This window comes from Amblyomma maculatum, chromosome 4 (assembly GCF_055883805.1).
Source record: "Amblyomma maculatum isolate TAMU_Amacu chromosome 4, ASM5588380v1, whole genome shotgun sequence".
In the NCBI taxonomy this organism is placed as follows: Eukaryota; Metazoa; Arthropoda; class Arachnida; order Ixodida; family Ixodidae; genus Amblyomma; species Amblyomma maculatum.
In genome coordinates this window covers 179,647,567-179,670,172 of record NC_139347.1, presented here as the reverse complement: position 1 = coordinate 179,670,172, position 22,606 = coordinate 179,647,567, and the positions used below count along the sequence as shown (strand labels likewise).

Sequence of the window (22,606 nt, the reverse complement as noted above, 5' to 3'; positions counted from 1 at the left end):
GTGGGCGTGGGTTTGTTTGCCATATACATAGAGACACTATGTGTGAATATTATCCAAAACGAGGCAGTTAAAGGTTTTAAGTTGCAGGCAGCTGAAGTCAAGTTGCTCGCATACGCGGATGACCTAGCGGTCTGTGCTGTGGATCAGCATAGTATACGCGAGGCAGTGCAGTGTGTAGACAGTTTCAGGAAGGCAACCGGAAGCAAAGTGAACTGGTCAAAGTGTCAGGGATTTTGGCATGGCAATTGGCCATCGACCCCAGAGTTTTTTGGAAATGTGCCCTGGGTAACAACCCCACAAAATACTTAGGAGTTCCATTAAACAGCTACAGGGATAGTGATGCATACTGGAATGGAGAACTGAACGAAATACAGGAAAAAGCAGATAGACGGAAGGGGGCATATTTATCAATTTTTGCAAGAGCGATGGTGTGGAATGTGTTTTTTTTAGGCAAACTCTGGTATGTCATGCAAGTGTTGCACTGTTCCCGGGTAAATGTACAGAAGATACATCGTATTCTAGCTGTGTTTCTTTGGTCATCGAGCTGGGAACCGTGCAAGCGGACGAACTTGTTTCGAAGTGTGAAATACGGTGGTCTCGGGCTGGGACATCTATTTCTCCGCCAGCTTGTCAACAGGTTTTTCTTCTTCCGAGATGTTAGTGACCCTTTCTTAAGAACTGTGTGCCAACTAAGATTGAACCGCGTTTTGCCTGATTTTGTTGTGAGTACCAAGAGTTTACCAGGGAGAATCTTCGGTTATTTTAGAGAAGTGGCTGACAGCGTGAAATTTCTTACAGCGCGTTTTTCGACAGAATTCTTAAGTGAAGTGAAGCGGAAAAAGCTATACGTAGATCTGTGTGATGTTTTTCCAGTGCCAGTGTACAGAGCCATGTACAATGGAGGCAACGGTGGGGACGTTTTGAAAAGAGTTAAAAGAATGCAAGTGCAGCCAGGAATAAAAACTTTCTTCTTCAAATTACATACAGAAACACAACCAGTTAAAAAGTTCTTAGAGGGGAAAGGTTTATTTTTACCATGGGGTACGCACTGCCTAATATGCAAAGTGCCCGAAACAATTGATCATGTATTTCTTCACTGTTGGGAGGGGGTGTATCTTTGGGATGTTCTACAAAGAACCATTAAAAAAAGAGTTTCCGCTTCATCCGTACGGCATCAGATTTTTGGCCATTCAAAATGAGGATGGTTTCCCGTTGGACCAAGTAATGCTCTGGGGCCTCCATAGTATATGGCGCTCCAGGATGGCGGGTTATTACTGCGACCCAGACGCGCGACCGGCCCGCATGTACTTTAAGGAGAATGTGCACAGATTCGTGCAGGTGGTGAGATCACAATCCTGTAACCCCGATTGGCTACCCAGGATGGAAAATTTGAGCCTGCTCAAAGAATTTTAAACAAGACAAATCCTGTCAAGAAGCTCTGGCAGGTTGCTGGTGTCAAGATTGAATGAAGTTTTTTTTTTTGTGTGTGCAGTGTTTGTCAAAGTATGGCAATAAAGAAAAAAAAACAGGATGGCCGAGTGGTCTAAGGCGCCAGACTCAAGGTTAAGTACCTTACTCGCTATGCGAACTAACCGAGGCTTCTGGTCCACGGATGTGGGCGTGGGTTCGAATCCCGCTTCTGACACGTTTATTTTTGCCGTACTTCGAGAAAGCAGTGTAGTGCAGCAACTAAAATCTGGTTAAAACAATGTCAGGATGGCCGAGTGGTCTAAGGCGCCAGACTCAAGGTTTACTACCTTACTCGCTATGCGAACTAACCGAGGCTTCTGGTCCACGGATGTGGGCGTGGGTTCGAATCCCGCTTCTGACACGTTTATTTTTGCCGTAATTCGAGAACGCAGTATAGTGCAGCAACTAAAATTTGGCTAGAACAATGTCTGGATGGCCGAGTGGTGGCGATTCCACTTCCGGACGCGCTAGCGAACGGACGTGTTCAGCATGAGCTCCGTAGGAGCGGCTTCAGCGGCCCACCAGGGCCGCGGTAACAGGATTTCTGACTCTGATGAAGCGGAATACCATGTGCTCCTGCCTCAGCTACCAACAGGGCGAGTTGTTTTGAATACCATTTTTTTGCATGCCGATGTACGGGCAAGGCCATACCGGGTTGAAAACTTCCGTGATGCATTGGCGAGCCTGGGCTTGCTGTCTGAAGTTATCGCCCTGGGGGCGTACCAGATGAGTCATGTATGGGCAGTGACCTTCAGAAATGAAGACGGTGTAAAAAGGCTCTTGTCTAGGAAGGAGGTGATGGTGAAAGAACGCCGCTGCCTTGTGGTAGATCCTGCCAATCATGCACTGCACATAAAATTACATTGGATGCTTCACAACGTGCCGGACGATGACATACGAGCGGCGTTTGTGCCGTATGGCAAAGTGACGGAAGTGACCCGGGAACGGTGGCGTGTTCAAGGCGTGCACGACAAAGCATCCTCGACGCGCCTGTTGACTATTATTTTGAAGACAGGTGTGACGGAGGACGACCTACCACATCAGCTCCGTATTGCAGCTGAACTTGCTCTGGTTGTGGTGCCGGGCAGGGCCCCGTTATGCCTGCGCTGTCGCAATACTGGCCACATCCGACGCGAGTGTCGTGTTCCGCGCTGCGCTCTTTGTCATCGTTATGGACACGAAGAGGAACAGTGCGTGAAGACGTACGCTTCTGTAACACATAAAGTGGCAAAGGATGATGTCACCGACCTGCTCATGGACGAAGCAGACGTCGAGGAAACCTCTAAAGGAGCAGGACCGAATAATGAAGATGCAAAGCCTCAAGAGCAAAAGTCTGGAGTACAGCACGAAGCTAAGCCCAGTAATTCTCCAGCTGCCCCGACTTCTAAACTGGAGCCGCCTTCAACACACTGTGAGAGCGATGAAGGATCTTCAGCTTCAAAAGGCAATGATATGGAGGCAAGCGATGATGGCGCAATGGATTCAAACGAGCAGGCACAACTGGTACTGTCACGAAAAGGACGCATGAAGAGGCGGATATCCAGGATGGACAGCAAGGCCAACCGGCTGATGATGAACCCCCGGCAAAAACAACGGGGGGACATCGGGCGACATTACGCCCAAAACCGAACATCCCGCTTGACCGAAGACCGGCGGCGACGCCCATTTAGTGTACAGAATCGGTGCCGTCGGAGGCGCCTAACCGCTCCTGAGTCAAAATGGATGGATTCAAGGGAACTTCGAGAGGCACCTTCAAGGTACAGTTGAGGACTTTGCCTGATGTTCTTTGTTCGTACCATTTCGTGAGTTTTTACTACACGCACGATGTGGTTGTGGCAGTCATGTGTATAATGACATCACACGATTCTATAAGCATGCTTTAAAATGGAGAACAACTGCAATTACTCGATAAATGTAGCGACAATTAATGTCAGGGGCTTGTCAACGAGGCGAAGGCAATATCAGCTTAGCCGCCTATGCATAGAAAAAGAGCTTGACTTAATTGCGGTACAAGAGACAAAGGTGGAAAAGCAAGAGCAGACCGATAGTATGGTGTCGCCTTTTAAAACCAATTACAACATCTGTGAATGTCATGCCGTCGGAAAATCTGCTGGCTGTGTTGTGTTGATACGTAAAAGTGTTGGAATTATAGAGGAAATGATTACTGTGTCTGAAACGGGACGCCTTATCGTCTTGGATTTTTCGCTAGCTGAAAAAGGGGTGGCGCTTGATTTGTGTCTATGCTCCCAACAGTGTAGGTGAGCGATGTCATTTTTTTGAAGACCTTAAGCAATATATGCAATGTGACAGGTACGTTATTTTGCTTGGAGATTTTAACTGTGTTTGTTGTGCCGAAGATCGGTCTAAACTGGTATATACAAGTGACCGAAGCGCTGACTTGCTTCTATCCTTAGTGGCTGACTATAACATGGAAGATCTAGGTCGCACGATAACGATCGGTGGGCGGCCACAATTCACGCACACCCAGCGAAATAGTCAAGCAAGGCTTGACACAGTTTACGTATCGCTTCCGTTGGTGCCACACTGCAATAGGTATACGGTTATACCTGTTTCATTCTCCGATCATTGCCTTGTGAGTTTCACCATTGGCAATAAGCCAAAGCAGCAGCGATTCATCTGGAACCTCTGGAAGTTCAACGCTAAACTACTCGATGATGAAGCTTTTGTTAACGGAGCCAAGGAAAAACTGGGGTGGCTAATGAATAATGAGCCAGAAAATTACGGATTTGCATGGGAATAATTTAAAACTGAACTCAAAATGGCTGCGATTGAAAGAGGAAGCATCAAGCGTCGAAATGAAATGAAGAAAGAAAAAGAACTTCAATGCCAGGTGGAATTTTTGGTAAACACAGTGAGTTCCGAACCGGAAAAAGTGGCAGCCGAAATAAGAAGAACCAAAGGTGAACTGGAGGTTATAGAAAACGAAAAATACAGGGCAGCTCTAATTCGAGCGCGGAGCGAACGCTTATGGCTTGTGGAAGCACGAAATAAACGATTTCTAAGCGACGAGAAAAGGCATGCATCAAAAAATGAAATCAGACAGATCCGCTATCAAAACGAGGTGACGGGTGAACAAAAATTGACAGAGCAAGCTTTCGTGGATTATTATAGCGAGTTATTTAGCAACGTTACCCGAGTCAGTGACGATTTCATGACGGAGTTTATATCCGATATGCCAAAGATAGAAGATGACGCCAAAGAACGCCTGGAGGAAGCGATAAGCGTGCGCGAAATTGAGACTGCTATCGAGGAAACGCCTGCAGGCAAGTCACCGGGACCAGACGGACTTGGAGCCGCATTTTACAAGGCTTTCGCCAATGAGCTGGCATATATACTGCACCGCGTGTTCAATGAGGCCTATAATAAAAGTCAGGTGCCACCATCCTTTAGAGCAGCCCATATCGCTCTGATCCCAAAAACGAATGACCGTGACAAGCTACTGTCAGTAACATCGTACAGGCCTATCAGCCTTACAAATACTGATTACAAAGTATTCATGAATGTACTGGCGAAGAGGGTGCAAAGCGTGATTAAACAGCTTGTCGGGCCGCATCAGACGTGCGGTATCAAAGGGCGAACAATCCTTACCAATACGCACATTGCCAGAAATGTGTTAGAGTGCTGCGATGACATGGATGGTCAAGTTGCTATGCTGCAATTCGACCTGGCGAAAGCATTTGATAGGGTTTCACATGAGATTCTGTTCAGCATATTAAGGCATGTGAATGTTGGCAGCACCATTTTAGATGACGTAATGATGGCCTACAAAGATTGTGCAGCACAGCTTATAATAAATAAATCTCTTACAGAGAGAGTGCCTATACGATCTTCTGTAAGACAAGGATGCCCACTGTCACCCCTATTGCTTGCTATTTATGTTGAACCTTTTTGTTTAGCAGTGATTCGTCAAACAGCCATAATAGGTTTTAAGATACACTCTACAGAGGTATAATTACTGGCGTACGCTGACAACATAGCCGTATTCTGTCAAGATCGCTAGAGTGTGTTAGGGGCCGTAAATCTTGCTAAGAAGTTCTGTAAGCTCACTGGTTCAGAGTTAAACTGGGAAAAAAGTGTTGGCATATGGCATGGCAACTGGGACATTAAGCTAGATAGGTTTGCATGTATGAATTGGATAACCACACCAACGACGTATCTTGGTGTACCACTCGAGCACTATCAGAATCCCGCAGAGTACTGGAGTGAGGCATCGGATAGAATGAGGGAGAAGATAGGAAATTGGCAGGGTCGTGACCTTTCAATGTTTGCGCGTGCTACTGTGTGCAATTTGTTTTTGATAGCTAAAATATGGTACGTGCTGCAGGTGCTGTGTATGAGCCGTGCCAATGTACAGAAAATGCACCGAGTTTTTGCTGTATTTATATGGGGCTCAACTTGGGAGAGAGTCAGCCGCACTAATCTTTTTCGCTCAGTCCGCGATGGAGGCCTGGGCCTATCTCATTTGTTTATTAGGCAGATTGTGTCACGTTTCTTTTTCTACGGGATCAAAGGGACAGTTTTTTGCACACAGTTATGCAAGTTAGACTAGCGAGAGCGCTTCCTGAATTCATTGTTACAACCAGTGATATAAGGGGCCGTCGCGTGACTGGCTACTTTCATGAAGTTGTGGTTTCTTTCCGTATGCTGCATGCTCGGTTCTCATTGAATTACCTGTGTTCTGTTACAAAAAAGAAATTGTATGCTGACTTGCTGGAAAACCTACTACCAGCTCCATTGTACAGAGTAATTTACTGTGAAGGCCCAGGAAGGGATGTGTTGAAGAGGGTCAAAAGAATGCCAGTTAGACCTCACATTAAATCCTTCTTTTTTAAGTTACACACGAACACCCTCCCCGTAAAAGCATGGCTACACCAGAAGGGCATATTCGTTCCGTGGACAATTAATTGTCTATTGTGCAAAAAAGAGGAAACAATTGAACACGTTTTCATCGAGTGCTGGGACCCTATCTTCCATTGGGACATATTGCAACGAACTCTAAAGAAACAGCTGCCCATTACACCCTACGGCATCCGGTTTCTCACAGTGAAAAGTGATGAAATTCCCTATGACATGCTTATGCTCCTAGGCCTTCACAGTCTGTGGCAAACAAGAATGGCAGTGCATCACGCAGATCCAAATGTTCTCTCTGTACGCGAAAATTTCATTCAGAGTATGGTATACATGAGAGAAGTGTATCAGGCATTACCCGAACCTCCTGAGTGGATCGATGTATTTGATGAGTTAGTGTGCCTGAAGAAATTTTAATTTGTCTCGCCAGCTCAAGACAGGTTGGCGTGTTTTATCTCTTGTAAACTGTGCATTGTCCGGCAATAAAGAAAAAAAAAGGATGGCCGAGTGGTCTAAGGCGCCAGACTCAAGGTTTAGTACTTTGCTCGCTATGCGAACGAACCGAGGCTTCTTGTCCACGGATGTGAGCGTGGGTTCGAATCCCACTTCTGACACATTCAGTTTTGCCATACTTCGAGAATGCAGTGTAGTGCAGCAACTAAAATCAGGCTAGAACAGTGTCAGGACGGCCGAGTGGTCTAAGGCGCCAGACTCAAGGTTTAGTACTTTGCTCGCTATGCGAACGAACCGAGGCTTCTTGTCCACGGATGTGAGCGTGGGTTCGAATCCCACTTCTGACACATTCAGTTTTGCCATACTTCGAGAATGCAGTGTAGTGCAGCAACTAAAATCAGGCTAGAACAGTGTCAGGACGGCCGAGTGGTCTAAGGCGCCAGACTCAAGGTTTAGTACTTTGCTCGCCATGCGAACGAACTGATTCTTCTGGTCCACGGATGTGGGCGTGGGTTCGAATCCCACTTCTGAGACATTTATTTTTCCATACTTCGAGAATAAAGCGTAGTGCAGCAACTAAAATCAGGCTAGAGCAGTGTCAGGATGGCCGAGTCGATTCTACTTCCGGCCACCGGCGTGTACGGACGCAGAATCATGAGGTCCGGCGGAGCGGCGATTGCGGCCCAGGCTGGCCGCGGTAACAGGCTTAACGCAAACGATGATAAGGAATATCAGCTCATTTTGCCGCATCTGCCCACCGGACATGTTGTTTTCAACACAGTTTTTTTGCACGGAGACGTACGCGTGCGACCCTTCAGGGTTGAAGATTTCCGGGACGTCCTGGCCAAGAATGGTACGCTCCCAGACGTGGTGGCCTTGGGGGCTTACCAAATTAACCATGTCTGGGCGGCGACTTTGAGCAGCACTGAAGCAACCAAGCGGCTGGTAGCCTTCAAGGAGCTTCAAGTGAAAGGTCGACGGTGCATCATCATTGACCCGGAGGATCAACAGGTGAAGCTACGGCTCCACTGGATGTTGCATGGCGTGGCGGATGAGGACATCCGAACGGCTTTTGCGGCTTTCGGTGAGGTGACCGAAGTGACCCGTGAGCGGTGGCGAGTCCAGGGCGTGCACGAAAAGGGCTCCACAACGCGAACCGTGCTCTTGAATTTGAAGCCCGGGATTAAGATAGATGACCTGCCTCACCAGATAAGAGTAGCAGGGGAGTTGGCCCTTGTTGTGGTGCCTGGGCGGCCAATGCAGTGCCTGCGCTGCCGCGGGACCGGTCATGTGCGCCGGGAATGTAAGATTCCGCGTTGCTCGACATGTAAGCGTTTTGGCCACGCCGAGGAAGATTGCGTGCGCACGTATGCAGTCGCTACTGCACCAACAGCGAGGGCAGACATGACTGAGCACCAAATGGATGTGGCAGAGACAGAAGAGGCCGCAAAAGGGGTCGGAGAAGATGAAAAGCTAGCAGCAACGACAGGCATGTTAGTGTCCCCGGGGGGCGGCGACGAGATACTCAGCAGGCCAGACAAGGAAGTCAAGCTACCGAACAACGGACCGTCAGAGGAAGAAAGGGTGAGCGATGCCGAGAGCTTAAAAACTGAACTTCCGGAGTCTGCGGGCCGACAGGAAACCCTTGAAATAAACAGCGGCCGAGCGACCAACGTCCAAGGCCCTGCGAAGCGTGCCCACGACGAGAGCACAAGTGAGACAAGCAAGGCAGAGGCAGCTAGCAACGACGAGCCGCCGATAAAAACGCCAATAGGGAGGAGGGCGACCTTCAAACCAAGACCGAATGTCTCGGCGGAAAGGAGAGCTGCCGAAAAGCCGCCCCTGTCACAAGGTCTGCCAGTCCAACCTCATGGCTCTGGCGTCAACGAAAGCGTCTACCGCCATGCTAGACGTGAAAGGTAAGCACCAAGCTCTTGGCCTCTTTTCACTCTAAGAAAATGGCTTATGAACTGTCACTAAAGATTGCGACCCTTAACGTGAGAGGTCTAGCAGCGAAAAGGAAGCAGAGCCAAGTCCTGCGCCTTTTAAATGAAAATGACATCGATATACTTGGAGTTCCAGAGACAAAAGTCGAGGGTGAACAAGAGACCGAGAGCATGGTGCAGCGTTTCACGTCGCGGTGTTACGCAGTTGTCAGCCATGCAGTCGGTACTTCTGCTGGATGCGTCCTGTTTGTGAAGAAGTTGCCGGGTCTTGTAGTGCAGTCGCATGCTTCTTTTCCGTCGGGTCGGGATGTGGTCCTCGATTTTAGTTTTTGCTCGGCGGAGTGGCGTGCTGTTTGTATATATGCACCTACGGTAGTTGATGAGAGGGCTGCTTTGTTTGATTTTGTTGAAGGGTATTTAAAAACGGAAAAGCAACTTGTCTTCCTGGGAGATTTCAATTGTGTACTGAGCTCCGGTGACAAAACTAGCCATCGTACATTTAGGGATCGTAGCACAGAGGTACTTTCGCGCTTGATTGACGAGTTTGCACTGGAAGACGTTGCAGAGTGTCTCACGAGCGAGCGACTGGTTCAGTATACTCATTTTCAGGGTGCTAGCCACGCCCGCCTTGACAGGATTTATGTGTCCGCAGAACGTGCCCCGAAACGCCAGGATTATTATGTTTTGGCGGTAACGTACTCAGATCACTGCATGGTTCAGTGTACAATTGGAACAAGAAAGGGAGGTAGCGGTTTTAATTGGGAATTGTGGAAGTTAAATAATAAACTGCTGAATGACGAGCAATTCACCAGAGTAGTAGAAGAAGAAATTGGTAAGATTTGTCAGGAGGACACCCACGAACTGGGTCAAGAATGGGAACTGTGTAAGCAAAAAATTAAAATCAAAGCTATAGAAAAATCCACCTGCATACGGTTTCAAGAAAAACAAAATGACATGCATTTAAGATCTTTGCTAGATAAATTGTTAGCCCTGGAGTGGAGCCCTGTAACACACCAGGGTTATACATGGACGACGTTAGGAAAATAAAACAAAGACTTCAACTGAATGACGAAGACCGTTATCGCGGAGCACTGTTGCGTGCGAGAGCGGAAAAATTGGCCATGGATGAGACGCCGACAAAAAGATCGTTGGGAATAGAAAAAGGAAATGCAAGGCGAAATCACGTGGCAGAGGTAGATTGGGCAGGACGCACAGAAACCGATAACGAAGGAATCGCGAAAGCTTTCCGGGAGTGTTATGAAGAGCTATTTTCGTCCCGAGAGGTTAATTTGGACCGTTTTAAAGAATCCTTTCTTGACGCGATGCCAAAAATTGATGACGAACAAAAAGAAAGACTGGAGCGGCCAATAAGCGAAAAAGAAGTGCAGCAGGCAATAGAAAATTTAAACCCGGGGAAATCACCCGGGCCTGATGGCCTGAGTGCGGCTTTTTATAAAGCGTTCAAGGAACAGCTATCTCCTTTGTTGTGTGCCTTATATAATGAAGCGTACGAACTGAAGGCACTGCCTGCGTCTTTCGGATCGTCGCACACAATACTTATTCCGAAAACTGACCAACCAGATAAGCTTAGGCAGTTGTTGTCTTACAGGCCCATTGCTCTGACAAACGTTGATTGCAAGATTTATATGAAGGTGCTTGCTGGCAGACTACAAACGGTTATATGCGAACTAGTGGGCCCTCACCAAACGTGCGGTATCAAAGGGCGATCTTTCTTTCAGAACATTCACAAAGCGAGAAGTGTGCTCGAATGCTGCGATGCAACTCATGCATGTGTCACGTTACTGCAGTTGGACTTAGAGAAAGCTTTTGATTGTGTGGCACATACTATTCTGTTCAGTATATTAGACTATGCTAATGTCGGCTCTGTTATTCGAGAGGGAGTGGCCTTGGCGTACCGTAACTGCACTACGAGATTAATTGTCAATAAGTCACTGGGGGCCCCCATCAACGTACGACGTTCGGTGCGCCAAGGTTGCCCCCTCAGCCCTCTTTTGTTCGGCATTTATATTGAAACATTGTGTTTAAGCATCCTACAAAACAATGACATTGATGGTTTTCGACTGCTGGAGTCAGAAGTCAAATTGTTGGCTTACGCAGATGACGTTGCGGTATTTTGTGTGAATAAAGAGAGTATAAAGAGGACAGTGGATGGGGTAAAACATTTTAGCAAAGTCACAGGGAGTAAAGTCAACTGGGGTAAGTGCCTGGGAGTTTGGCACGGAGAATCGCAACTGACCCCCGACAGCTTCGCTAATGTGTCGTGGGTTACAACGCCTGCAAAGTACTTGGGTGTGCCCTTGGAATTTTACAAGGAAAGCGAGCCATATTGGCTAGAGCAGGTCAGAAAAACCCGTGAAAAAGCGGAGAATTGGAAAAGCGCTCAATTATCAATATTTGCAAGACCCGCAGTTTGCAACCTGTTTTTAATTAGTAAGTTATGGTATGTAATGCAAGTGTTGCATTGCTCCCGTGTAAATGTGCAAAAATTGCATCGAGTTTTTGCGGTGTTTGTTTGGGCCTCGAGTTGGGAGAGGTGCAGTCGGACAAATTTGTTCCGGCAGGTGAAGCATGGAGGCCTTGGTCTGGGTCATTTGTTTGTGCGACAGATTGTCAACCGGTTTATGTTTTTTAGGGATGCCAGTGATCCATTCCTGCGCACAGTGTGTCAACAAAGACTTGGTCGAGCGTTGCCTGATTTCGTAGTTTATACGCAATGTGTGCCGGGATCTCTTTTTGGATTCTTTAGGGAAATTGTTTTGAGCGTGAAATTCTTATGCGCACGTTTTTCGAAAGAGTATTTAAGTAATGTTAACAGGAGAACATTATACAAGGATGTTTGTGAAGTGGTGTTCCCGGTGCCCTTGTACCGAGCTTTATACTATGGAGGCACAGGAAGTAATGTATTAAAACGCGTAAAGAAAATGCAAGTTGCTACGGGAGCTAAAACTTTTTTCTTTATGCTACATACCGGTACTTTGAGTGTAAAATCATTTATGGAGGAAAAGGGTATTTTCCTACCGTGGGGGGCCCAATGTCTCATCTGCAAACAGCCAGAGACAATAGATCATGTGTTTTTGCATTGCTGGGAGGGAGTATATTTGTGGGATGTTCTGCAAAGGACAATAAAAAAACAGTTGCCACTTGATTCCCATGGCATTAGGTATTCCATTGTATAACCACGATGATATGCCGTTAGACCAGGTTATGTTAATGTGCCTCCACAGTATATGGAACGCACGAATGGCTGGTTATCACTGCGATCCAGATGCACGGCCAGCCCGCATGTATTTCCGTGAAAGTGTGCAGCGATGGCTCGAAGTGCTTAAATTGCAACCATGTGCTCCTGAGTGGCTGTCAAAGCTGGAACCTTTGACGGTGCTCAAGGGATTTTAACATGGCAATGCCTGCCCCTCAGGGGGGTTAGGCAACGCGAACTAGCTTTGTGTACATATATTATTCCTATGTTCATGTTGTTTTGAGTTCCAGTGCGGTGTATTTGTGTCAAAGCCAGGCAATAAAGAAAAAAAAAAAATCAGGATGGCCGAGTGGTCTCAGGCGCCAGACTCAAGGTTTAGTACTTTGCTCGCTATGCGATTGAACCGAGCCTTCTGGTGCACGTTTGTGGGCGTGGGTTCGAATCCAACTTCAGCCACATTTATTTTTTGCCATACTTCGAGAATGCAGTGTAGTGCAGCAACTAAAATCAGGCTAGAACAGTGTCAGGATGGCCGAGTGGTCTAAGGCGCCAGACTCAAGGTTTAGTACTTTGCTCGCTATGCGATCGAACCGAGCCTTCTGGTCCACGGATGTGGGCGTGGGTTCGAATCCCACTTCAGACACATTTATTTTTTGCCATACTTCGAGAATGCAGTGTAGTGCAGCAACTAAAATCGGGCTAGAACTGTGTCAGGATGGCCGAGTCATTCATACTTCCGGCCACCGGCGTGTACGGACGCAGAATGATGAGCTCCGGCGGAGCGGCGATTGCGGCCCAGGCTGGCCGCGGTAACAGGCTTGAGGAAAACGACGATAAGGAATCTCAGATTATTTTGCCGCATCTGCCCACCGGACGTGTTGTTTTCAACACAGTTTTTTTGCACGGTGACGTACGAGTGCGACCCTTCAGGGTTGAAGATTTCCGGGACGCCCTGGCCAAGATTGGTACGCTCCCAGACGTGGTGGCCTTGGGGGCTTACCAAATAAACCATGTCTGGGCGGTGACTTTGAACAGCACGGAAGCAACCAAGCGGCTGCTAGCATTCAAGGAGCTTCAAGTGAAAGGTCGACGGTGTATCGTCATTGACCCGGAGGACCAACAGGTGAAGCTACGGCTCCACTGGATGTTGCACGGCGTGGCGGATGAGGATATCCGAACAGCTTTTGCGGCGTTCGGTGAGGTGACGGAAGTGACCCGTGAGCGGTGGCGAGTCCAGGGAGTGCACAAAAAGGGCTCAACAACGAGAACCGTGCTTCTGAAGTTGAAGCCTGGGATGAAGATAGAAGACCTGCCTCACCAGATAAGAGTAGCAGGGGAGTTTGCCCTTGTTGTGGTGCCTGGGCGGCCCATGCAGTGCCTGCGCTGCCGCGGGACCGGTCATGTGCGCCGGGAATGTAAGATTCCGCGGTGTGCGACGTGTAAGCGGTTTGGACACTCGGAGGAAGACTGCGTACGAACGTATGCAGTGGCTACTGCACCAACAGCGAGGGCGGACATGACGGAACACCGAATGGATGTCGCAGAGACGGAGGAGGCCGCAAAAGGTGTCGGAGAGGACGAGAGGATGGCAGCAACGACAGGCATGTTAGTGCCCCCGGGGGGTGGTGACGAGATGCTCGGTGGACCAGACAGGGAAGTGGCACTGCCAAGTAATGGACCGTCGGAGGAAGAAAAGGTGAGCGATGCCGAGAGCTCAAAAATCGAACTTCCGGAGTCTGCGGGCAGACGGGGGACCCTCGAAGGGAGCAGCGGCCGAGCGACCAACGTCCAGGGCCCTGCGAAGCGTGCCCACGACGGGAGCGCCAGTGAGACGAATGAGGCAGAGGCAGCTAGCAACGACGAGCCGCCGATAAAAACGCCAATAGGGAGGAGGGCGACCTTCAAGCCAAGACCGAATGTCTCGACGGACAGGAGAGCTGCCGAAAAGCCGCCCCCGTCACAAGGTCTGCCAGTCCAACCTCATGGCTCTAGCGTCAACGAAAGCGTCTAGCGCCATGCTAGACGTGAAGGGTAAGCACCAAGCTCTTGGCCTCTTTTCACTCTAAGAAAATGGCTTATGTACTGTCACTAAAGGTTGCGACCCTTAACGTGAGAGGTCTAGCAGCAAAAAGGAAGCAGAGCCAGGTCCTGCGCCTTTTAAATGAAAATGACATCGATGTACTTGGAGTTCAAGAGACAAAAGTCGAGGGTGAACAAGAGACCGAGAGCATGGTGCAACGTTTCACGTCGCGGTTTTACGCAGTTGTCAGCCATGCAGTCGGTACTTCTGCTGGATGCATCCTGTTTGTGAAGAAGTTGCCGGGTCTTGTAGTGCAGTCGCATGCTTCTTTTCCGTCGGGTCGGGGCGTGGTCCTCGATTTTAGTTTTTGCTCGGCTGAGTGGCGTGCTGTTTGTATATATGCACCTACGGTAGTTGATGAGAGGGCTGCTTTGTTTGATTTTGTTCAAGATTATTTAAACACTGATAAGCAACTTGTCTTTCTGGGAGATTTCAATTGCGTACTGAGCTCCGGTGACAAAACTAGCCATCGTACATTTAGGGATCGTAGCAGAGAGGTACTTTCGCGCTTGATTGACGAGTTTTCACTGGAAGACGTTGCAGAGTGCCTCACGTGCGAGCGACGGGTTCAGTATACGCATTTTCAGGGTGCTAGCCACGCCCGCCTTGACAGAATTTATGTGGCCGCAGAACTGGCTCCAAAATGCCAGGATTATCATGTTTTGGCGGTAACGTACTCAGATCACTGCGTGGTTCAGTGTACAATTGGACCAAGAAAGGGTGGTAGAGGTTTTAATTGGGAATTGTGGAAGTTAAATAATAAACTGCTGAATGACGAGCAATTCACCAGACTAGTAGATGAAGAAATTGGTAATATTTGTCAGGAGGACACCAACGAACTGGGTCAAGAATGGGAACTGTGTAAGCAACAAATTAAAATCAAAGCTATAGAAAAGGCCAGCTGCATACGGTTTCAAGAAAAACAAAATGAAATGCATTTAAGATCTTTGCTAGATAAATTCTTAGCCCTGGAGTGTAACACGCCAGGGTTATACATGGACGACGTTAGAAAAATAAAACAAAGACTTCAACTGAATGACGAAGACCGTTATCGCGGAGCACTGGTGTGTGTGAGAGCGGAAAAATTGGCCATGGATGAGACGCCGACAAAAAGATCGTTGGGAATGGAAAAAGCAAATGCAAGGCGAAATCACGTGGCAGAGGTAGATTGGACAGGACGCACAGAAACCGATAACGAAGGAATCGCGAAAGCTTTCCGGGAGTATCATGAAGAGCTATTTTCGTCCCGAGAGGTTAATTTGGACCGTTTTAAAGAATCCTTTCTTGACGCGATGCCAAAAATTGATGACGAACAAAAAGAAAGACTGGAGCGGCCAATAAGCGAAAAAGAAGTGCAGCAGGCAATAGAAAATTTAAACCCTGGGAAATCACCCGGGCCTGATGGCCTGAGTGCGGCTTTTTATAAAGCGTTCAAGCAAGAGCTATCTCCTTTGTTGTGTGCCTTATTTAATGAAGCGTATGAGCTGAAGGCACTGCCTGCGTCTTTCGGATCGTCGCACACAGTACTTATTCCCAAAACTGACCAACCAGATAAGCTTAGGCAGTTGTCGTCTTACAGGCCCATTGCTCTGACAAACGTTGATTACAAGATTTATATGAAGGTGATTGCTGGGAGACTACAAACGGTTATATGCGAACTAGTGGGCCCTCACCAAACGTGCGGTATCAAAGGGCGATCCATCTTTCAGAACATTCACAAAGCGAGAAGTGTGCTCGAATGCTGCGATGCAACTCATGCGTGTGTTGCTTTACTGCAGTTGGACTTGGAGAAAGCTTTTGATTGTGTGGCGCATACTATTCTGTTCAGTATATTAGACCATGTTAATGTCGGCTCTGTTATTCGAGAGGGAGTGGCCTTGGCGTACCGTAACTGCACTACGAGATTAATTGTCAATAAGTCACTGGGGGCCCCCATCAACGTACGACGTTCGGTGCGCCAAGGTTGCCCCCTCAGCCCTCTTTTGTTCGGCATTTATATTGAAACATTGTGTTTAAGCATCCTACAAAACAATGACATTGATGGTTTTCGACTGCAGGAGTCAGAAGTCAAATTGCTGGCTTACGCAGACGACGTTGCGGTTTTTTGTGTGAATAAGGAGAGTATAAAGAGGACAGTGGATGTGGTAAAACATTTTAGCAAAGTCACAGGGAGTAAAGTTAACTGGGGTAAGTGCCTGGGATTTTGGCACGGAGAATGGCAGCTGACCCCCGACACTTTCGCTAATGTGTCGTGGGTTACAACGCCTGCAAAGTACTTGGGTGTGCCCTTGGAATTTTACAAGGAAAGCGAGCCATACTGGCTAGAGCAGGTCAGAGAAACCCGTGAAAAAGCGGAGAAATGGAAAAGCGCTCAATTATCAATATTTGCAAGAGCCGCAGTTTGTAACCTGTTTTTAATTAGTAAGTTATGGTATGTAATGCAAGTGTTGCATTGCTCCCGTGTAAATGTGCAAAAATTGCATCGAGTTTTTGCGGTGTTTGTTTGGGCCTCGAGTTGGGAGAGGTGCAGTCGGACAAATTTGTTCCGGCAGGTGAAGCATGGAGGCCTTGGTCTGGGTCATTTGTTTGTGCGACAGATTGTCAACCGGTTTATGTTTTTTAGGGATGCCAGTGATCCATTCCTGCGCACAGTGTGTCAACAAAGACTTGGTCGAGCGTTGCCTGATTTCGTAGTTTATACGCAATGTGTGCCGGGATCTCTTTTTGGATTCTTTAGGGAAATTGTTTTGAGCGTGAAATTCTTATGCGCACGTTTTTCGAAAGAGTATTTAAGTAATGTTAACAGGAGAACATTATACAAGGATGTTTGTGAAGTGGTGTTCCCGGTGCCCTTGTACCGAGCTTTATACTATGGAGGCACAGGAAGTAATGTATTAAAACGCGTAAAGAAAATGCAAGTTGCTACGGGAGCTAAAACTTTTTTCTTTATGCTACATACCGGTACTTTGAGTGTAAAATCATTTATGGAGGAAAAGGGTATTTTCCTACCGTGTGGGGCCCAATGTCTCATCTGCAAACAGCCAGAGACAATAGATCACGTGTTTTTGCATTGCTGGGAGGGGGTATATTTGTGGGATGTTCTGCAAAGGACAATTAAAAAACAGTTGCCACTTGATTCCCATGGCATTAGGTATTTGCCATTGGATAACCACGATGATATGCCGTTAGACCAGGTTATGTTAATGTGCCTCCACAGTATATGGCGCGCACGAATGGCTGGTTATCACTGCGATCCAGATGCACGGCCAGCCCGTATGTATTTCCGTGAAAGTGTGCAGCGATGGCTCGACGTGCTTAAATTGCAACCATGTGCTCCTGAGTGGCTGTCAAAGCTGGAACCTTTGACGGTGCTCAAGGAATTTTAACATGACAATGCCTGCCCCTCAGTGGGTGTTAGGCAACGCTAGCTACCTTTGTGTACATATATTATTCCTTTTTTTCCTGTTGTTTTCAGTTCCAGTGCTGTGTATTTGTGTCAAAGCCAGGCAATAAAGGAAAAAAAAAAAGTCAGGATGGCCGAGTGGTCTAAGGCGCCAGACTCAAGGTTTAGTACTTTGCTCGCTATGCGATCGAACCGAGCCTTCTGGTCCACGGATGTGGGCGTGGGTTCGAATCCCACTTCAGACACATTTATTTTTTGCCATACTTCGAGAATGCAGTGTAGTGCAGCAACTAAAATCAGGCTAGAACAGTGTCACGATGGCCGAGTGGTCTAAGGCGCCAGACTCAAGGTTTAGTACTTTGCTCGCTATGCGATCGAACCGAGCCTTCTGGTCCACGGATGTGGGCGCGGGTTCGAATCCCACTTCAGACACATTTATTTTTTGCCATACTTCGAGAATGAAGTGTAGTGCAGCAACTAAAATCGGGCTAGAACTGTGTCAGGATGGCCGAGTGGTCTAAGGCGCCAGACTCAAGGTTTAGTACTTTGCTCGCTATGCGATCGAACCGAGCCTTCTGGTCCACGGATGTGGGCGTGGGTTCGAATCCCACTTCAGACACATTTATTTTTTGCCATACTTCGAGAATGCAGTGTAGTGCAGCAACTAAAATCAGGTTAGAACAGTGTCAGGATGGCCGAGTGGCCTAAGGCGCCAGACTCAAGGTTTAGTACTTTGCTCGCTATGCGATCGGACCGAGCCCTCTGGTCCACGGTTGTAGGCGTGGGTTCGAATCCCACTTCTGACACATTTATTTTTGCCATACTTCGAGAATGCAGTGTAGTGCAGCCACTAAAATCAGGCTAGAACAGTGTCAGGATGGCCGAGTGGTCTAAGGCGCCAGACTCAAGGTTTAGTACTTTGCTCGCTATGCGAACGAACCGAGGCTTCTGGTCCACGGATGTGGGCGTGGGTTCGAATCCCACTTCTGACACATTTATTTTTTGCCATACTTCGAGAATGCAGTGTAGTGCAGCAACTAAAATCAGGCTAGAACAGTGTCAGGATGGCAAAGTGCATTCTACTTCCGGCCACCGAGCGTGACGGTCGCGGAATCATGAGCTCCAGCGGAGCGGCGACAGCGGCCCTTGCCGGCCGCGGAAACAGGAATCTTAATACGGATAATAAAGACTATGAGTTGATTTTGCCGACGCTGCCTACAGGACGTGTTGTTTTAAACACCGTGTTTTTGCACGGCGATGTGCGCAATAGGCCGTACAAAGTGGAAGATTTTCGCGATGCCCTCGCCAACGTTGGTGCGCTCCCCGATGTTGTGGCGTTGGGGGCGTACCAGATTAACCACGTTTGGGCTGTCACGCTCTGCAGCGCTGAAGCAACGAAGAAGCTGGCTGCGTTGAAACAAGTAGAAGTAATGGGACGTCGCTGCATCATCATCGACCCAGAGGACCAACAGGTGAAGCTGCGGCTGCACTGGATGTTGCACGGTGTGGCCGACGACGACATCCGGAGGGCCTTTGCTGCTTTGGTTAACGTAACCGAGGTGACCCGGGAGCGGTGGCGCGTCCAAGGCGTCAAAGAGAAGGAGTCAACAACGAGAATAGTTCTCCTGAAACTGAAACCCGGTATTAAGACCGATGACCTACCTCACCAGCTGCGAGTCGCCGGTGAGTTGGCACTTGTTGTGGTACCTGGGCGGCCTATGCAGTGCCTGCGCTGCCGTGGTAGCGGTCACGTTCGACGTGATGCAAGGTGCCCCGGTGTTCAAAATGCAGGCGTTACGGCCACGTCGACAGTGAGTGTGTCCGTACATATGCGGTGGCCACGGGGCTCGCATCGAGGAAGGAGATAGCTGAAGGACGTATCAGAGGCGGAGGAAGCGGCGAAAGGACTCGAGGAAGTAGACAAGCCGGAAGCGGCGACTGTCTCTTCTGGACTTCTAGCAGAAACACAAACGTGTCAAGTGAGGCAGAGAGGCAACCCAACCTGAAGAAAAACACTCGGCAGCGGTCTGGGCTTATACTGAGGAGAACGAAGATAGCTTTTTGGCAGCTACGGAACCCGCGATGATGGCCTCGACGAGCAGCGACGAGCAACAGCAACAGTGCAATGTTCGTGCGGGCAATGTCTCGGCCAAACGGCCCCACGCCCAGACTGGTGATGGAGAGGACAAAACAACAGCGTCAAGCGTTGAGGAGCCGCCTACGAAAACGGTCCAGTCCCGGCGGTCCTCTCTCAGACCGAAGCCGAACTTTCTGGGGGACAAGCGGGCCAGCGATAAGCCACCGCCGCTGCAAGACCATGCAGCCGCACCGGAGGGCTGCGGCGGAAACAAAGGCGTCTAGCCGGGTGCTAGACGCGAAAGGTGAGCGCAAATGCTCTCGGTCTCTTCACTCTATATTAAAATGGATCCAACCCCTGCTCTGACATTCGGGACGCTTAATGTTAGAGGGTTAGCAACGAAGAAAAAGCAGAGCCAGGTGTTGCGCCTTATAACGGACAGAGACATCGATGTGCTAGCCGTTCAAGAGACCAAAGTCCAGGGAGAGGAAGAGACCGGGAGCATGGTGCAGCGCTTCACGTCGAAGTATTATGCCGTTGTGAGCCATGCAGTCGGAACTTCTGCGTCCTTCTTGTAAAAAAGTTGCCTGGACTTAACGTGCAGACTTATGCTTCCGGAAAGACAGGGCGATACGTGATTTGTGATTTCGGTTTTGAGAATATAGAATGGCGGGTTATCTTTGTTTATGCACCTAATGAATTGGAGGATAGGTGTTCCTTTTTTGAGAGCCTGAAATATTACTGCACTAGTGAGAAACAGATAGTGCTCATGGGCGATTTCAATTGTGTTCTGGCGGCTCGCGATAAAAGCAGCACCCGAGCCTTCAGGGACAGAAGTACAGACTTATTGTCACGACTGATAAATGAATATGCATTAGATGATGTGGCGGAGTGTTTAGACGGTGAACGTAGTGTGCAATACACCCACTTTCAAGGTATTAGTCATGCTCGCCTCGACAGGATTTACATGTCACTGGACTTAATACCAAAGTGTCAAAAATACCGAGTTTTACCAGTGGCCTTTCCGATCACTGTGCAGTGATATGCACTCTAGGCAAAAGGAAGCGAGCCAGTGGATTTTCATGGGAGCTGTGGAAATTAAATTGTAAACTGCTAAAAGACCAAATTTTCACTGAGTATGTGACGGAAAAAATTACCAAAATAGTAAATGAGTGTCAAAACGAAATCGGGCTCCAGTGGGTACTAGCCAAAGAAGAATTTATGATGAAGGCCATTGAGCGGTCTAGTTTGCTAAAGCACCAGGAAAGATTACAGGAAAAACAGCTGAGAGATATACTTGAAAAATTGTTGGCGCAGGAATGTAAAACGCCCGGCATAGGTAAGGAAGATATTAAGAAAACAAAGCAAAAGCTTGAACTTATCGAGGAAGACCGATATCCAGGGGCGATAGTGAGGGCGAGAGCGGAAGAATTGGTTGCAGGGGAGACGCCCACTAAGCGGGCTTTAGGGATGGAAAAAGCGCACGCTCGACGCAACGAAATTCAGGAGATCGAAGGAGCGGGTGGGGTAGTGACCAATAGCGATCGCATCCATCATGCTTTCTTTGATTACTATCAGGCGTTGTTCGCACAACATGAAGTTGACGTGCACAGATTTAAAGGCGAGTTTCTCGGCGCTATGCCTAGGCTCGATGAACCGAAAGGAAAGCTTGGAGAGGCGAATTAGTGAAAAAGAAGTTGAACGAGCAATAGAGAACTTGAACTCGGGAAAGTCTCCTGGCCCAGATGGGTTAAGTGCAGCTTTTTACAAAGCGTTTAAAACGGAATTAACCCCACTTTTGACTTTGCTGTTTAATGATGCCTATGATCGTAAGGAGTTGCCCCCGTCTTACGGTGCGGCCCATACCGTCATCATCCCTAAAACAGATGATCCTATAAAACTCAGACAGGTTACTGCTTATAGGCCGATCTCACTAACGAACGTCGATTATAAAATATTCATGAAAGTGTTGGCGGCGAGGCTTCAGAGCGTTATTAAAGAAATTGTTGGCCCTCATCAAACATGTGGCATAAAGAACAGGACTATTGCTTACAATATTCATAAGGCAAGGTGTGTGCAGGAGTGTAGCGACGTCACTGGGGTACCTGTGGCAATTGTCCAGCTAGATCTTGAAAAAGCGTTTGACTGTGTTGCTCATGAGATTTTGTTTTCTATCTTAGATCATATCAATGTAGGTTCTATTATCACTGAGGGTGTGGCCATGGCGTACCGACGCGGCACTACAAAGTTAATTGTTAATAAATCGTTGGGGGCCCCCATTAACGTGGAACGTTCGGTGCGTCAGGGTTGCCCCCTCAGTCCACTCTTGTTTTGTATGTATGTTGAAACTTTGTGCTTGCACATAATACAGAATAATGCTGTTCATGGTTTTCGGCTGCATGAAGCGGAAGTGAAAGTCCTGGCATATGCAGATGATGTAGCAATTTTCTTTGTCACAAAGAATAGCATTAGCAGTGCGGTGGAAGGTGTTAAAAGATTTAGTTTGGTCACGGGAAGCAAGGTGAACTGGGGAAAGTGCGTGGGGTTCTGGCACGGAGAATGGCCGGATACTCCTCACACTTTCGCTAATGTGACCGGGTGTACGACCCCTGTAAAGTACCTTGGAGTCCCGTTGGAATTTTACAGAGATACTGAACAGTATTGCAAGGGGCAGGCACAAGAGACACAAGAAAAATCAGAAAAGTGGAAATGTACTCATTTATCCGTGTTTGCAAGAGCCACTGTGTGTAACCTGTTTTTTATTAGTAAACTGTGGTATGTGATGCAAGTGCTCCACTGCTCGCGAATTAACATACAAAAGGTACACCGAATTTTTGCGGTTTTTGTATGGGCCTCTAGCTGGGAAAGGTGCATGCGGACAAACTTGTTCAGACGGGTCAAAGACGGAGGCCTAGGCACTTATTTGTGAGGCAACTGGAAAACAGATTTTTGTTTTTCCGTGATGTTGAAGATCCTTTCCTGCGCACATGTGCCAAGTAAGGCTAGGGCGAGCCTTGCCAGAGTATGTAGTTGCAACAAAATGCATGACAGAAGGCATTTTTGGTTATTTCCGAGAGATAGTAACCAGCGT

At 48.0% G+C, this 22,606-nt stretch overlaps 2 protein-coding genes and 6 non-coding genes across 8 annotated transcripts; all 8 read left to right on the top strand.

Annotated features, from left to right (window-relative positions):
- Positions 1-1,710: 1,710 nt before the first annotated feature.
- Positions 1,711-1,831, top strand: TRNAL-CAA (transfer RNA leucine (anticodon CAA)). Its single transcript has 2 exons — positions 1,711-1,748; positions 1,786-1,831. It is a non-coding gene; the product is annotated as a tRNA-Leu (tRNA).
- A 128-nt stretch (positions 1,832-1,959) lies between these two features.
- On the top strand, positions 1,960-3,237 carry LOC146193698 (uncharacterized). Its single transcript, XM_084600591.1, has one exon. The coding sequence runs from the start codon at positions 1,960-1,962 to the stop codon at positions 3,235-3,237; it is 1,278 nt and encodes a 425-aa protein (XP_084456717.1).
- A 4,959-nt stretch (positions 3,238-8,196) lies between these two features.
- LOC146193692 (uncharacterized) lies at positions 8,197-18,828 on the top strand. The gene is made up of 3 exons (XM_084600590.1): positions 8,197-8,376; positions 12,755-13,651; positions 18,823-18,828. Exons 1-3 carry the CDS (start codon positions 8,197-8,199, stop codon positions 18,826-18,828), a joined length of 1,083 nt encoding a protein of 360 aa, XP_084456716.1.
- On the top strand, positions 12,478-12,598 carry TRNAL-CAA (transfer RNA leucine (anticodon CAA)). The gene is made up of 2 exons: positions 12,478-12,515; positions 12,553-12,598. It is a non-coding gene; the product is annotated as a tRNA-Leu (tRNA).
- On the top strand, positions 17,563-17,683 carry TRNAL-CAA (transfer RNA leucine (anticodon CAA)). The gene is made up of 2 exons: positions 17,563-17,600; positions 17,638-17,683. It is a non-coding gene; the product is annotated as a tRNA-Leu (tRNA).
- Positions 17,937-18,057, top strand: TRNAL-CAA (transfer RNA leucine (anticodon CAA)). The gene is made up of 2 exons: positions 17,937-17,974; positions 18,012-18,057. It is a non-coding gene; the product is annotated as a tRNA-Leu (tRNA).
- Positions 18,124-18,244, top strand: TRNAL-CAA (transfer RNA leucine (anticodon CAA)). The gene is made up of 2 exons: positions 18,124-18,161; positions 18,199-18,244. It is a non-coding gene; the product is annotated as a tRNA-Leu (tRNA).
- TRNAL-CAA (transfer RNA leucine (anticodon CAA)) lies at positions 18,310-18,430 on the top strand. The gene is made up of 2 exons: positions 18,310-18,347; positions 18,385-18,430. It is a non-coding gene; the product is annotated as a tRNA-Leu (tRNA).
- Positions 18,829-22,606: the final 3,778 nt, after the last annotated feature.